Genomic DNA, 13,982 nt, shown 5'->3' with positions numbered 1-13,982 from the left:
CTAGATAAAAAATATCAGAGCAAATAGTAATGAAATATGGGACTGTGATTAGTGTTAATGAATAAGTTGTGATAGTGAACATTGTATATACAAAGCTTCAGGTATGAATTCATGATTATATGCAAAAAAACTATATGAGCAGGTCCTCAGTTTTAGGAAATACAAGCAAGCCTTTATTTAAAGACAGCATTTCTAAAGCCCAAAAATGAGGCCTACAAATGAGGAGAAAGTGGTTTTCTGCTTAGGATCATGCAGGGGAATCACCTTCTTTAGATTTTTTAAGAGTCGTATTGATTATGTAGCTTGTTAAATCTCTCCTATTTTCAATGAAATTAAATTCTCAGCCTCGTATTTCCATAACTTCTGTGACCTTCTTATGGTATGGGCTCAACAAGAGAAAAGTTATGTGTAATACTAGGGAGATAATGTTATTTCTCCTGCCTTCCCCCCTGAAAATGCTCTAGCGGCTGTGTTCTGCTACATAGCCTTATTCTTACACTAGTCTTCAGAGTTAAACTTGTACATCCTTCTGTATTCTTCTCTTTGGTTAACAAAGAATTACTTGGGGAAGGATGTCCTTTATGTACTCTGTTTCCCCAGCAAACTTCTTGTTCTTTTTCTTTTTTAAACACCCACATCTTCACATCTTAGCATACCTGATCTGAAGAACAGTTGACATTTGGTCAATTGCACTTGATGCACTTGTCAACAGAGGTTCTTGGCTATACTGATACAAAGTCAACTTAATAAGCTTTCTGCTAGAGAATGTTATTGAGAAGCAAATTACAGCATGGAGCCATCCATTGGTTCATCCTCAACCCCACAGATTTGATTCCTTTTTGGGTTTCTCAATCTGGCATGTACGAAAGAGCTAGTCATCCATCCATTTCCCACTGCCTTTGCATGTATTTCTATCCCTTATTTGAGCCTGGAAAAATCATGCTTATGATTTCCCAGTTCCCATTCCCTGAAGGCAAAGTGAAGGAAAATGTGATTTCCTTTTCCAGAACTTCTGAAGTCAGTATAGTTTAAGAAGGAAAGCATTTCCAAACCATGCAGAATGTTGATTCAAAAAAAAGCTTTCTTGGTCTTTCTCAAGTATACTGAGCTAGCCCCTCATGAGTCTCCTCTTGCCAGGGAAGCCTGTGAGTTTAAAAGTCATTTGGTATAGAACTGCACATATTGAGAGATGAAGATGGCTGTAGATTTTAATACAGGATTAGATTTTTCATTGTTAATCTACCCAGAAAAATGTTTCACAGGAACGTTCAGAGGAAGTGTTTCCTGATTTCAAGTGTCATTTTTGTCCATCAGTTCTTCACTAGAAGAACAGTGTTTCTTTCTGAGCAAGTCTATAATTTTTGTTCTCATACTCTTTTGATTCATTGGATATGAATGCAGCTGTGGTCCAGCTTGGAGCTCTGTTGATGAAGTTTCCAAGTAAGAGTACAAAAGAGAGATGATGTTCTATGGGAATGGGAAGGGCGATTCCATTTTTGACTAGCCTTTTGAACTCACTAAAATTGTGCATGTATTATTAACACTGCAATGATGGTGGTTCTCTCTAACTGTGAAAATATTGAGATGATCAGGAATTGGTCATAATGAAACAATGACGTAGCAATCTGATATCACCTTGAAGAATGTAGAAATGTCAAAACAGACCCTGTGCTTGAACCAAAGTCATCGTATAGAGTAAAACTGAAGTGTTTTTTAAAGGCTTTCCCCACTCTCTGCTAACCATAATAAAATGGGAAATTCAGATTACTTGGATGTAATTCTTTGACTATATAGAAAAATTCACTAGCAGGGGTGCCTGGGTGGCTTAGTGGTTAAGTGTCTGCCTTCACCTGAGGTCATGATCCCAGTGTCCTGGGATCCAGTCCCACATCAGACTTCCTGCAGAGAGCCTGAATCTACCTCTGCCTATGTCTCTGGCTCTCTCTCTGTGTCTCTCATGAACAAATAAATAAAATCTTAAAAAAAAAAAAAAGAACTATTCACTAGTAAATGTTTGGTTGTGGTGCCATGATTTACTTGGATTAGAATCTTTTAAAATCTCAATGTGGATGTTTTTCTGCAAACATAAATGAAAACCCTTTTCTCCTGTCACATGCCAGTTTTCAATTCTGCTGGCTTGAAGTTTAAAATAGCAGACACTGTATTTTGCAAAAGTATTTGTAACCGATTTTTTCTGTTAAAGGTGCTACAAGACAGATGACTTTTAACCATCTATCATAATGTGGAACAGACATTTTGTCTTCTATCTCCTGCTTTTGCCAGCTTTTATGAACCAAACAATATATGGACAAAGAAAGAAAGGATCAAAATCCAATTTATTTGCAAGGAAAAATGATCTCCAGGGTAAATAAAAATGTTCTGTTTCTTTTTTTTTAACTAATTAATTAATTTATTTAAAGATTTTATTTATTTATTCATAAGAGACACACACAGAGAGAAAGAGAGAGAGAAAGAGAGAGAGAGAGAGAGAGGCAGAGACACAGGCAGAGGGAGAAGCAGGATCCATGCAGGGAGCCTGATGCAGGACTCTATCTTGGGACTCTAGGATCATGCCCTGGATGGAAAGCAGGTGCTAAACCACTGAGCCACCCAGGGATCCCCTGTTTCTGTTTTTAATGATTAGTTTTAGCCTGTTAGGATGCTAATATGAATTTTTCTAAACAGCAGTTGATGTAGATAGCAAACCATATATATATATAAATATATGTAATATTCCATTTTAATATAATAATAATAATAATATGCTATATACTTATAGAGCACACTTACAAAAATATCAGATATTTTAGAGCCCTTATTTCATTTGCCTCACTGTAGTTTTGTGAAATGGGAATGACAGACATTGCCACTCTCATAGATAAATTGAGGCCCAGAGACGTTAAGTGGCACATCCAAGGCCAATAGGCAAATTAATGGCTAAGAGCTAGAATTCAAACTTAGGTTATCTGCTTTTATGTTTCTTTTCCCTCATTGCTATAATGTGATGTGGATAGCCATTTTCTCCCTTGATTTCAAAAAAGCTAAAAACAAGCAAAAAAACAACCGCCAAAACAAAATGGGGCCTCACAACTGTGACACAAGACCTGAGAATTAGGCAGAACACTATTTACTTCTAGACAACTTTGCCCAATATTTGTTGAATTCTAGGATGCCTGGATGACTCAGTCAGGTAAGCATTTGACTCTTGATTTTGGCTCAGGTCATGATCTTGGGGTAGTGAGATCAAGCCCTATATCAGGCTTCAGGCTCAGTGTGGAGTCTGATTGAGATTCTCTCTCTCTCTCTGTTTCTGCCCCTTCCTCCTCCTCTCAAAAGAAAGAAATAAAATAAATATATATAAATATATTTGTTGAATATTTAAACAGGCTTTAAAGACGCTTAAAAAATACATGGAATTTTTGCTTATTCATTTACTTTTGATTTACATGATTTTACAAGAAGCAAATAATTTATAGATTTGGAAAGATATAGTTCTTCACAGCTTTAGCTGTATCTACAAGATGCTTCTCTTTTCACTCCCCTCTCTTCTCCTCTCAAAACAAAAACAAAAACAACAAAACAAAACAACAGCAAAACCATACACATCACATTACTTCAGGGCTTTTGTTATGCAAAGTAATTTCATGAGTAGGAACACATATTTTGCCTAACTTATTTGTTCTATTTCAGACTCTACTTGCTTCATAGATGTTGTCTTCATTGTGGACAGCTCTGAAAGTTCTAAAATTGCCCTCTTTGATAAACAGAAAGATTTTGTGAATAGCTTGAGTGACAAGGTTTTCCAGTTGACCCCAGTTGGCTCCTTGAAATACGACATCAAACTGGCAGCGCTTCAGTTTAGCAGCTCTGTCCAAATTGATCCACCTTTTTCCTCTTGGAAGGATCTGCAGACTTTTAAACAGAAGGTCAAGTCTATGAATTTCATTGGCCAAGGCACCTTCTCTTATTACGCCATCTCCAATGCCACTATGCTACTTAAGAGAGAAGGGCGTAAAGATGGTGTGAAAGTAGCTTTGCTGATGACCGATGGCATTGACCATCCAAAGAATCCAGATGTCCAGAGTATTTCTGAAGATGCCAGAACTGCAGGAATATTATTTATCACCATTGGACTTTCCACTGTAGTCAATGAAGCCAAACTTCGTTTGATATCTGGGGATCCACCCAGTGAACCCATTCTACTGTTAAGTGATGCAACCCTTGCAGATAAAATTTGTGATCGCCTGGTAGGTATCTAATGAGGTTTTTTTTTTTTTTTTTAAGATTTTATTTATTTACTCATGAAAGACACAGAGAGAGGCAGTGACATAGGCAGAGGGAGAAGCAGGCTCCCCATAGGGAGTCCGACGCAGGACTCAATCCCAGGATCCTGGGGTCACGACTGGAGCCAAAGGCAGACACTGAACCACTAAGCCACCCAGGTACCCCTAATGAGTTGATTATATATATATATTTCCAGTCATATTATTGATACATTAATTACAAAGTCTGTAAAGATTAGGTACTGAGTCAGAAAGATGAAAGAAAAAGGATTCACCTTGGAAATAGCTAGGAGAATCTTTCTGAAGTCTCTCTCCACCTCCTTGATAGTTTATACCAGATAAACTGGGAAAGTACAAGGCTCATGCTCTGGAATTGCATTCCTACCTTTATTGCTAGCCAATGCTGAGGATTTTGGAAGAATTACTTTCCAATCATACACTTCAGGCTCTTGTTTATACATCCTGGGATCATGAGCATTGCTGACTTATATTCACTTTGTGGCCAACTTGTGGTCTGCTGTATTTGTACTAAGTTGGTTTTTTCCCATTTAACATCTGCAGAAATATTTTGACTCAATGTCTCACCTACTGCTCTATTATGCTACTCAAGCAAAGTTCTTAGACTTTCTTTCTTTCTTATTATGTCCTTGTTCTTAGACATTAGCAAGCCTACCCAATTTAAAATCACTTGTGGCTAGCAGTCACCCTAGAGTTTCTCTCTGCAGATCAGTGAGTGCCATTTGATTGGGCTGATTAGTTGAGTTAATGTTTTTCTTTGTTGATTGCTCAGCTGTGTGTGAGATTTTTTCTGCTCAGGAAAACACAAGGCAAAGCAATGAAAATAAAATCCTTCTTTACAGTGTTTCTCAAGAAGAAAACTCCTGGAGAAAAAGTGGTTGATTTGTTAAGTGTTAAAAATTGATTTTCTTAAAAATATTGATTTTCTTTGGTTTCTTGAGGAGAGAGCAAGGCAAGTGTGTCCTTTAGGTACTGAGCATTTTATACGGCTGTTTTCTATAGGTTGCAAAAAAACTCAGCCTTGCTTCAGAGATTTTTTTTTGCCCCTTTTGTCCCTTCCCCAATCCTTTTCCTAACATTTCTCTTATAACTTACAAATCAATATTAACTATAAAATATTACTTTGTAAGTTATTCTTGTAATTGTTGCTTTTGGCATGAGACATTGACTTTTTAAAATCTAAATAATAATTATCACACCTTGAGTGCTCTGTGTATTAGGCATTTTCTGAACACTTTACATATTTTATTTTATTAAATGTTTATGACATCTTATGACATAGGTACTATATTATCTTTATAGTTGAAAATGTAAGAATAGGCAAAGGCCCTGGAGCCTTTATGCTCAACCCTGTGAAATTATATTGAAAGGGGAAAATAATAACTATGTTTTAAGGTTTTCTCAGTCAGAACTGCCTTGGAACAGTTTAGTAACATCCCTCCTCCAAAGTTATATTGTTGCTAGCCTCTTTTCCATGGACATTCAGGGTGGATTGGGAGAGCTCTGCCTTCCCTAGAGATGATGGATTTGGCCCCCAGGGGGCTTAAGGTGAGTGCTCACCCTGAGCATCCCCTTCAAATAAAAGGGAAATGTGCAGGAGATGCCTAGCTAACTGCCTAGAGCTGGCTGTGCCATAATTTAATCAGCCCTTACCACTAACTAGAAACAGAAGTTTCCAGCATATGCAGGAGAGAACACTGGAGTTGAGATAATGAGTTGCCAATTGCTGACTATAGAAGCTCCTTGTTTGGACAGTTGTGTAGGCTCAGGAGATTCCTACTTGGTCCAGATACACTCTCCTCACAGAGAGCTCCTGACCAACTCAGAACACGGGGTCTTGGCCGTAGACTTGAAGCAGGACTATTTGTTCATTTCTGAGGAAACCAGAGAATGACCAAATGTCCCAACGACCCTGCTCTTCCTCAGCATCCTGTGACTTCAGCTTGTTTGTTCAGATGGAAACTCTATGAACAAGCCACTTCTTAGGACACGCTGCTTTCTAAACATTTCCAACATCCAAAGGGCCTATTAGCCCCTTCAAAGAACAGTATACTAAGCTTCAGTGTTTCAAATCGCCACTGTGTAGGAGGCAGAACTTGACTCTTGGTCAGGCCATTGGAAAAGTTCCTCCTCTAATCTATTTCTATTACGTTTTTAGTTGAATTCTTAAACTTTTCACTTTGAAATAATTATGTGGTTGACTTTCTAAAATAAATTAATTAGGTATAGTTTAAGTACAAAACTACATCTATTTAAGTTTTGCTAGATGTATATATTCATGAAACCACTAACACAGTATACATTTCTGGCACCCTCAGATTTCTTCATGACTCTTTGTAAGATATTCTTCCCTTGTCTCTAAGCTCCTGATCTGATTTTTGTCACTCCAGATTAGTGTACCCTTTCTAGGCTTTTATATAAGTAAGCTTATGTAATGTGTACTCTTTTTCTGTCAGAGTTCTCATACCCAGCATAATGATTTTGGAATTCAACTGGGCTGTTTTTTGTATCAGCAGTTTATTTTTGTTGTTGCGGAGCCGACTTAGTTGAATTTTAATGGACATGAGTGCCCACAATGAATACATCTTGCAGGAGCCAAGACAAATCAAAGAATCATGACCAACTCCTTGGCATCTCTAGTAGAAAGTATCATGTAAGAACTCCCATGAAAAATTTCAGTTCTGAATATCTCAAGAGAGATCTGATGATTCCACATTGAAAAGGTTATGTAAAATGTGTATAAAATGTTTAATACTATTTTATTATGATTTACATAACAGTATCAAAACCAAAGAAATAATTCCAACTCGATGTTCATAAATATTAGTTGGTCTTTTAGAAGAGATTTTATGGTGACTATTTAGCTGGTATACTAAGCTGCAAATATTTTTTGTTGTAGAGTTTGTAATCCTTGCCTACTAATCTCTTTATTCTCATCCCCTTTGTTATTGTGCCAATAATGTTGACACTTCCCTCTGTCTTCTTCTCATACTCTACTCATTCACAAAATTGGCGGTTTCATCCTAGCCCTCTTCTTTCACGTATATGCCATCATAAAACTCTTCCTCCATTAACAAAATGCACCTTCTCTTGCTCTAGGGAGGTCTTTTCTCTATTTGTCCTCTCTAGTTAGATTACAGTATCCACCCAGATCCTAACTAATGTACCCTTCTCTATGGCTTTGATCATGTTCCCTCAGGTGTACTCCACATAACCTGCCTCTCAGCCTAAGTGAAAGTACTCACTACATCCCAAGGTGTCCAGCTCCCCCCACATGGGTCCTTTCATCCACTCTTTCTAAATGGTTCTCCTCACTGCTTCCTTTGTCTTATTGCCCACACTAGTCTTTATGACTTTTCTCTTCATAACCTTTAACATACAGAGTAGCATTCCATCAGTGAGTTGGTCTTTGGCATTCCTCTCTTGGAAATTATCCAGAAAACCCACCTATTTCAAGAAACTGCCTTGTTACCCACCTCCCCACCCAGTCTGGGATCTCCCACTCTGCTTGTTGTGTGTTCTGTCCTGGGGCTTATAGACTATAAGTGCCCTTGGGGACAGAGCTTTGTTCTTTGTGTGAAACAGTCTTGTCTATTGTGCCATCTTGGGTCCATTTTTGTTTCCTTAGAAATATAAATTCCAGCAAACACAAAATCCAATGAGTTCCAACGTTTGTTATGCTGTTATGGTTTTAAGCCTCATGGCACATGTTTTTAAAGAGTTCATGTGCAAAGCAGAAATTAAATTCTCAAAGGAAAAGCTGAAAAAAGTGTAAAATTATACATCAGGCATAGTAGCAGCTAAATTCATGAATTTAAAAACTGATATTGGTTAATAGAAGGATGTTGCTTATCATAAAGGGGTTGCAAGGTGACAAAACTTTGGAGTTTTCTTTATTCAGTAGTTGTTTTCGAATATTACAATTTGACTTGAATTATTAGTTGTTTTTGTCTCTTAAATTCTCTTCAAATTTCTTTCCTTCTCTCCCTCCTAGAAAAACTAAACTTCTTACATTTGTTTTAAATATTTTTATAATTTGGATCATATTCTGTATATCCATCTGCAACTACCTTTTTCACTCAGTGTCTTTGGAAAATTTTCTATGTTTAAATATGTACATCCAATGCATTCATATTAACTGTTGAATAATGTTTTGTTTATTGATGCATTCTAATATTGATGAATATTATTTCCAAATTCCAATTTTTCACTATTAAATATAATAAATTCTGAAATATACAGGAAGTACAAGAATTTTCCTAAGATATGACTGCAAGAAAGGTCAGAATAATTGGTGGGAACAAGGACCTGTCCTGGGCAGCCTAGAAATAGAGCACACACATCTTCAGGTTTATAGGCACAGCCAAATGTTTAGAAGAGGGTAAATGCCATTGAACACTAAGACTGTTAGGACATTTGAATTCCCATTTCTTCACATGACTTTCTAATTCATAAAGACACAAGTATCTCACGTGCCTTCAGTCTGGATTTACATTGTCTAGTTATTTTAAATCATTGGAGTGGGGAGTGAATGGGAGGGAGAAAAGGAAAGAAGGCCATAGGTAAGACTCTGAAGTTTGTAGATGGCCTCAGTGGCCAGAGTTTTACAACTCCTGGGACCACATAGTCAAACTCTCTTGTTTTTCATATATGTGAAAAATGACCGAGAAGGATTACGTGACTTGCCCAAGGCCACACAGCTAGTTAATGGTGGTCACCGAATGAAAACCCTGGTTGACAATTCCTGGCCTAATTTTTGCTCCCATTAAATCATTAGGGCCACTTAAAAGCATTTTGCTATATCTTCCCTCTGTATTATCAGTTTATATGTAAATAAAGGTAAAGTAAAAATAAAACTAAAAAGATGTGGGGTCCTCCATAAAGGCACAACTCTGACTTATCTTCATTTTTAATATCTTGTAACAAATATTTTAGTGCTTTTTACTTCCATTTTTGTTTTATCAAATGCAAATTAACTCTTGAGATTCAGTCATAAAGCATCAATCTGACACATAGTTTCCGCGTTATGAAAGCAATAATTCTATCTGTAAGCAGAGGTTAATTTCTTTCCTGTGTTTGGCTTCAGACATGGCCTTCAGTTCAGTTGTCAAGTAACACCCATTAAGTGGAAGCAGGTTAGGGAGGCCTAGATGTTAGACAAAAATCAGATTGTGATTTCTCCAAAATCATGGATTTAAAGGAGTTTTGGAAAATATTCTGATTAATTAATTTGTGTGTAAGTATAAAGTAGCACTTGAACTTGGTGAAGTGGCTCAGTCAAGTGTGTGACCTTGGGCAAGTTACATACAGCACTGCGGACCTATGTCTCTTAAGGGCAAAATTAGAGATTGGACCTGATTGACTTCAAAGGCTTATTTCATGATATGAAATGATCACTCTAAAATTAATGCTTTAATGCTGAAAAACAAATGCATGTATGTATAGGGATGGAAAAACAAAAGAAGAGAAAACACACAATTATGTGTTCTGGGTGTCTATAAGTAAAAATGAGAAATTTTTGTTATGACTGAATAAGCTTGTAGCCAAATTATGGAGTTTAGAGAGCTGATAAAGGAAACAAAAGATAGAACACAGAGTGCAACAGGATAAAGTTCCTAGAAAATAGAACAATTTTTAATGTTAGTGCCCTTCATGCCTCTTATTATATGGCTCAAAGTGTTTCTGGAGTGGTTGGCTGGTAGGCTCTATTGCTTTTACAAGGTTAAAAAGCTGAATTACTGTCCTTCCTGGAAATTGCATATCCCATAGGGAATAATTAAGACTAATAAGAAGCTGAAAGCAGAACCATGAATCGAGTTAATATTTTATTCTTTTTTCCCTCCTAGGATATCTTATTTGAAGAGAAGGTAAGTACTACATGCTTTGATTATTATGAATTAACTCTAAAAGTTTGCATAATCAAATCAGCATTACAATTCACATTAGATGTGTCTAAACAAAAATGCTTAATTCTTTTAAAAATGAGCCACTCCATTTTGAGGCAGCCATCTGATTTCTTTATGTACCTACGTATACTGAAAGTTTCAAAATTTGGAAAAAGTAGGAAGTATTTAATATGATTCTAGAGAGTGATTTTAGAAATCATTGATAACCAAATAGCGTGGTTGTTTTGTTTTTTAAGATTTGATTTTTAAGTAATCTCTACACCCAGTGCAGGGCTCCAACTCACAACTCTGAAATCAGGAGTTGCACACTCCACCAACTGAGCCCACCAGGCACCTTGCAAAAGGCATAGTTTTTGCTCACTTTGATATGAGTTCCTTTATTCTAAGCCTATATCTGGCACCAGGTACATAGGGGTTCTCCACCTTGGGAGATGTGCCTGGTGTTGGCGCGGATTCCTGGCCAGGAGACAGCTCAGAGTCTCCCGCTGCTACCTGGTGATTGATTTTAAGCTCATCCTTCTTGATGGTGGCAACGACACCAAGTGGCAAAGGAAGCTGGCCAATATCGGTTGGATAGTGCTTAGCACAGTAGATGACCACCGGGTTGCTGAGGACTTCTTTACTGAACGTGTGTTTCTTAACACAAAGAGTTTGGAACATGTAAATTTTGTTTGATAAGCTGCTTATTAAACATCAGGACATTTACAAGTAGTACCACATAAAATAATTGGAGCCAACCAAACCCTACAGAGCACCACATTTCATCAAATGGTCAGATTCATCATGTACCATTGAAACAGGAAAGGACCCTGCCAATTAAACTATGATATAGTACTGTCTTATAGATTATAGTTCTTGATTTTATACTTATGGTAAGAGTCCCTCTAAATTTATTTAGATATAGATTTTTAAATCCTGTATTGCTTTTGTGCATACATATGAGGGACAATTGAGGCAAACTAAATTGGTTATTTCTAAAACATCTTTGCATTCAGAGTCTGAATCTTCTGAATCATTTTTTGTCTCTGAGTCACTGATGCTCTTCTGCCCCACTGCAATATTGGCCTCTGAGCCATCAAAAATACTGGTGATGAAGCATTTCTTGAGTATGTGCCAGTTGTGTCTCTGGAATTTTCTTCCATTTCACTCTAAGTTTTGAAGTTCATGTGCAGAAAATAACAACTTCATTATGATCAGGCCTGATTCAATTAAGACTCATTCTGACTTTAAAATAAGGAGAAATGAATATCCTAGAATTGATAAAATATATCACATGTTTTCCTTTTGGACTAAAGGAGTAGTTGATATTTGTATATTATTGAGCTTTGATGTGCTGTAGAAAAGAGAAAAAGTAGAAATTTTAAAAATCCACTGAAAATGTTCATTTTCCATTTTCACTGGCAACTAGATGTTATACATATATTTTTGATGGAGGTCTATTTTATCTAACCATGGCAATGTTTAATAGTACTTTATTAGCTAGCTGGCTTTTACTAGATCTGAGTTAGCCTAGAAGGATTGAAAAGAGAGAACAAAATCTTCATAAATTTGCAAGATAAAATTTCTTCAAAGGAGTGTTCAATCTAGTTATGTACTGAATAAGATTGGAAATACTGTGTTTCATTGCGTGTTAATACTGGATTTCATTCTTGGTGCAGTGTGAACTGAAGATTTGTGAATGTGAGAAGGGGGATCCAGGTGACCCAGGGCCTCCTGTGAGTATGTTTCTACTCTGAACTGAGGGTCAAGTCAGGAAGCCCTAGTCATGATTACTCTGCTTGCCCTTGAAAACACCAGCACTGTTTTGTGCTGGTGAAAAGCAGTTGTGTGCAAATAGCAGCAAACATGGAAATGCTGTTTCTTCCTTTTATTCCTAAAGGGATACATTCTGTCCTTAGAAATAAGCCTGGGATTTTGCTGACCTGAACTAAGGGCAGATTCAGTTTAAAATGATGAAGTTGTTCTCACAAAGGATGTCCCAGAGTCACTTCTGTTGTGACAATTGGAGCCAGAATTTCTCAACACTGAAGTGAAAATATAGAAAAAGAGATCATACAAATCCTTGGGGCTTTAGGGACAGCTTTATCCTACTCCACCTAGAAACAAGTGATAGGGACTTCTCTGGAAGTCCCTTAACTGTTTTCACATGTATCCAAGAACAACACTGGATGGCCTCTTAGGGTGGAAGCTGGTCAGGAAGATTTAGGGATTAGAGTGAATTCTGTGAAATGGAATTTGGCAATTGAAGGTTAAAGGCAGGATTTATTACAATGATTCAATGCTTGATAAAGTAATCCCAAAAGGATTGCTTCCTTTATATTCTGGGCTAACATCTGGTAGGTGCCATTTATGCACTGGGAAGGTATTTGCAACAACATCACAGTGACTGGATATACTGTATATTTCTCTAACACGTATCATCAGCATCATGCATCTATGCTGTTCATTTAGTATTCCATTTACTTATGTGGTTTCAAATCTTAGAGGTCAAAAGTCCAGTGGATATATTTCAAAAAATGCATCACTACAATTTTTAAACAAGTGCTTGTATTTGGGTACGGAGAGGAGAATGTGTACTATAAATTTCTTAGATTATGCCACATTTTCTCTTGAGACTTGAGTCCAAAGACTATTTTCTTTCTTTCTTTCTTTCTTTCTTTCTTTCTTTCTTTCTTTCTTTCTTTCTTTCTTTCTTTCTTTCTTTCTTCTTCTTCTTTAAAGATTTTTAAAGATTTTATGTATTTATTTATTTGAGACAGAGAGAGAAGGAATGAGCACAAATGGGGGGTGGGGGAAGTAGCAGAGGGAGAGGGAGAAGTGGACTCCCTCAGAGCTGGGAACTTGATGCAGGGCTGGATCCTAGGACCCTGTAATTGTGACCCGAGCTGAAGGCAGATGCTTAACCGACTGAGCCACCCAGATACCCTATACTTTCTCAAATCATTCTACCAGTCAAGGCATTAGAAAGCAGGAATATTTGTCTTCTTTTTTTTTTTTTTCTAAAATGTAAGTTAGATACATTATAGGACAATGTGGCAGCCAGTAGAAGTTGATTTTGGCCAAAGTAAAGGTTTTAACATTTTCTTTTTCTTCTTCTTCTTCTTCTTCTTCTTCTTCTTCTTCTTCTTCTTCCTTTTCTTTCTTTCTTTCTTTCTTTCTTTCTTTCTTTCTTTCTTTCTTTCTTTCTTTCTTTCTTCTTTCTTCTTTCTTCTTTCTTTTCTTTCTTTTTATCCATGAGAGACACAGAGAGAGAAAGGCAGAGACATAGGCAGAGGGAGAAGCAGGCCCCCTGCAAGGAGCCCGATGCAGGACCCAATCCTGGACCCCGGGATCATGCCCTGAACCAAAGGCAGATGCTCAATCACTGAGACACTCAGATGTCTCTAACATTCCCTTCTTTTAAAGTCTTAGTTTATATTTATTACACCGAGAAATTGCTAGGGGCAGATTTACTTGGGTTATTCATTTATAGTTTAGAATGAACAGTAAGAAAATTTACAGCTGCTGAGCCTGAGCTAAACTGACAATTTCAGTCACTTAATATTGTTGGAGATTAATTTACCATTTTTTGAAATTATATCATTTTAAAAGATTTTATTTTCTTATTCTAAAGAGAGAGGGAGAGTGCAAGCAAGGGGAGGGGCAGAGATAGAGAGAGAATCTTAAGCAGATTCCCCAGTGAATGTGGAATCCAACACAGGGCTTGATCTCAGGACCCCGAAATCCTGACCTGAGCCAAAATCAGGAGTTAGTTGCTTAAATGACTGAGCCAGCC

The 13,982-nt window shown here is 37.1% G+C and overlaps 1 protein-coding gene across 2 annotated transcripts in view; it reads left to right on the top strand.

Moving 5' to 3' along the window:
- The window catches only part of COL28A1 (collagen type XXVIII alpha 1 chain), a 162,057-nt gene that overhangs the window by 1,032 nt on the left and 147,043 nt on the right, over positions 1 to 13,982 (top strand). The window contains exons 2-5 of one of the 2 annotated variants that reach the window (XM_041728092.1): positions 2,204 to 2,364; positions 3,691 to 4,247; positions 10,148 to 10,168; positions 11,866 to 11,922. In XM_041728092.1, coding sequence (XP_041584026.1) covers positions 2,241 to 2,364; positions 3,691 to 4,247; positions 10,148 to 10,168; positions 11,866 to 11,922 — 759 coding nt within the window. In that variant the 5' untranslated portion in view covers positions 2,204 to 2,240. The remainder of the gene's footprint in view (positions 1 to 2,203; positions 2,365 to 3,690; positions 4,248 to 10,147; positions 10,169 to 11,865; positions 11,923 to 13,982) is intronic. The other variant, XM_041728093.1, reaches the window with a different exon arrangement.

This window comes from Vulpes lagopus, chromosome 13 (assembly GCF_018345385.1).
Source record: "Vulpes lagopus strain Blue_001 chromosome 13, ASM1834538v1, whole genome shotgun sequence".
NCBI classification, from domain to species: domain Eukaryota; kingdom Metazoa; phylum Chordata; class Mammalia; order Carnivora; family Canidae; genus Vulpes; species Vulpes lagopus.
Note: the sequence above shows the minus strand (reverse complement) of the source record. Positions and strands in the feature narration are given on the sequence as shown.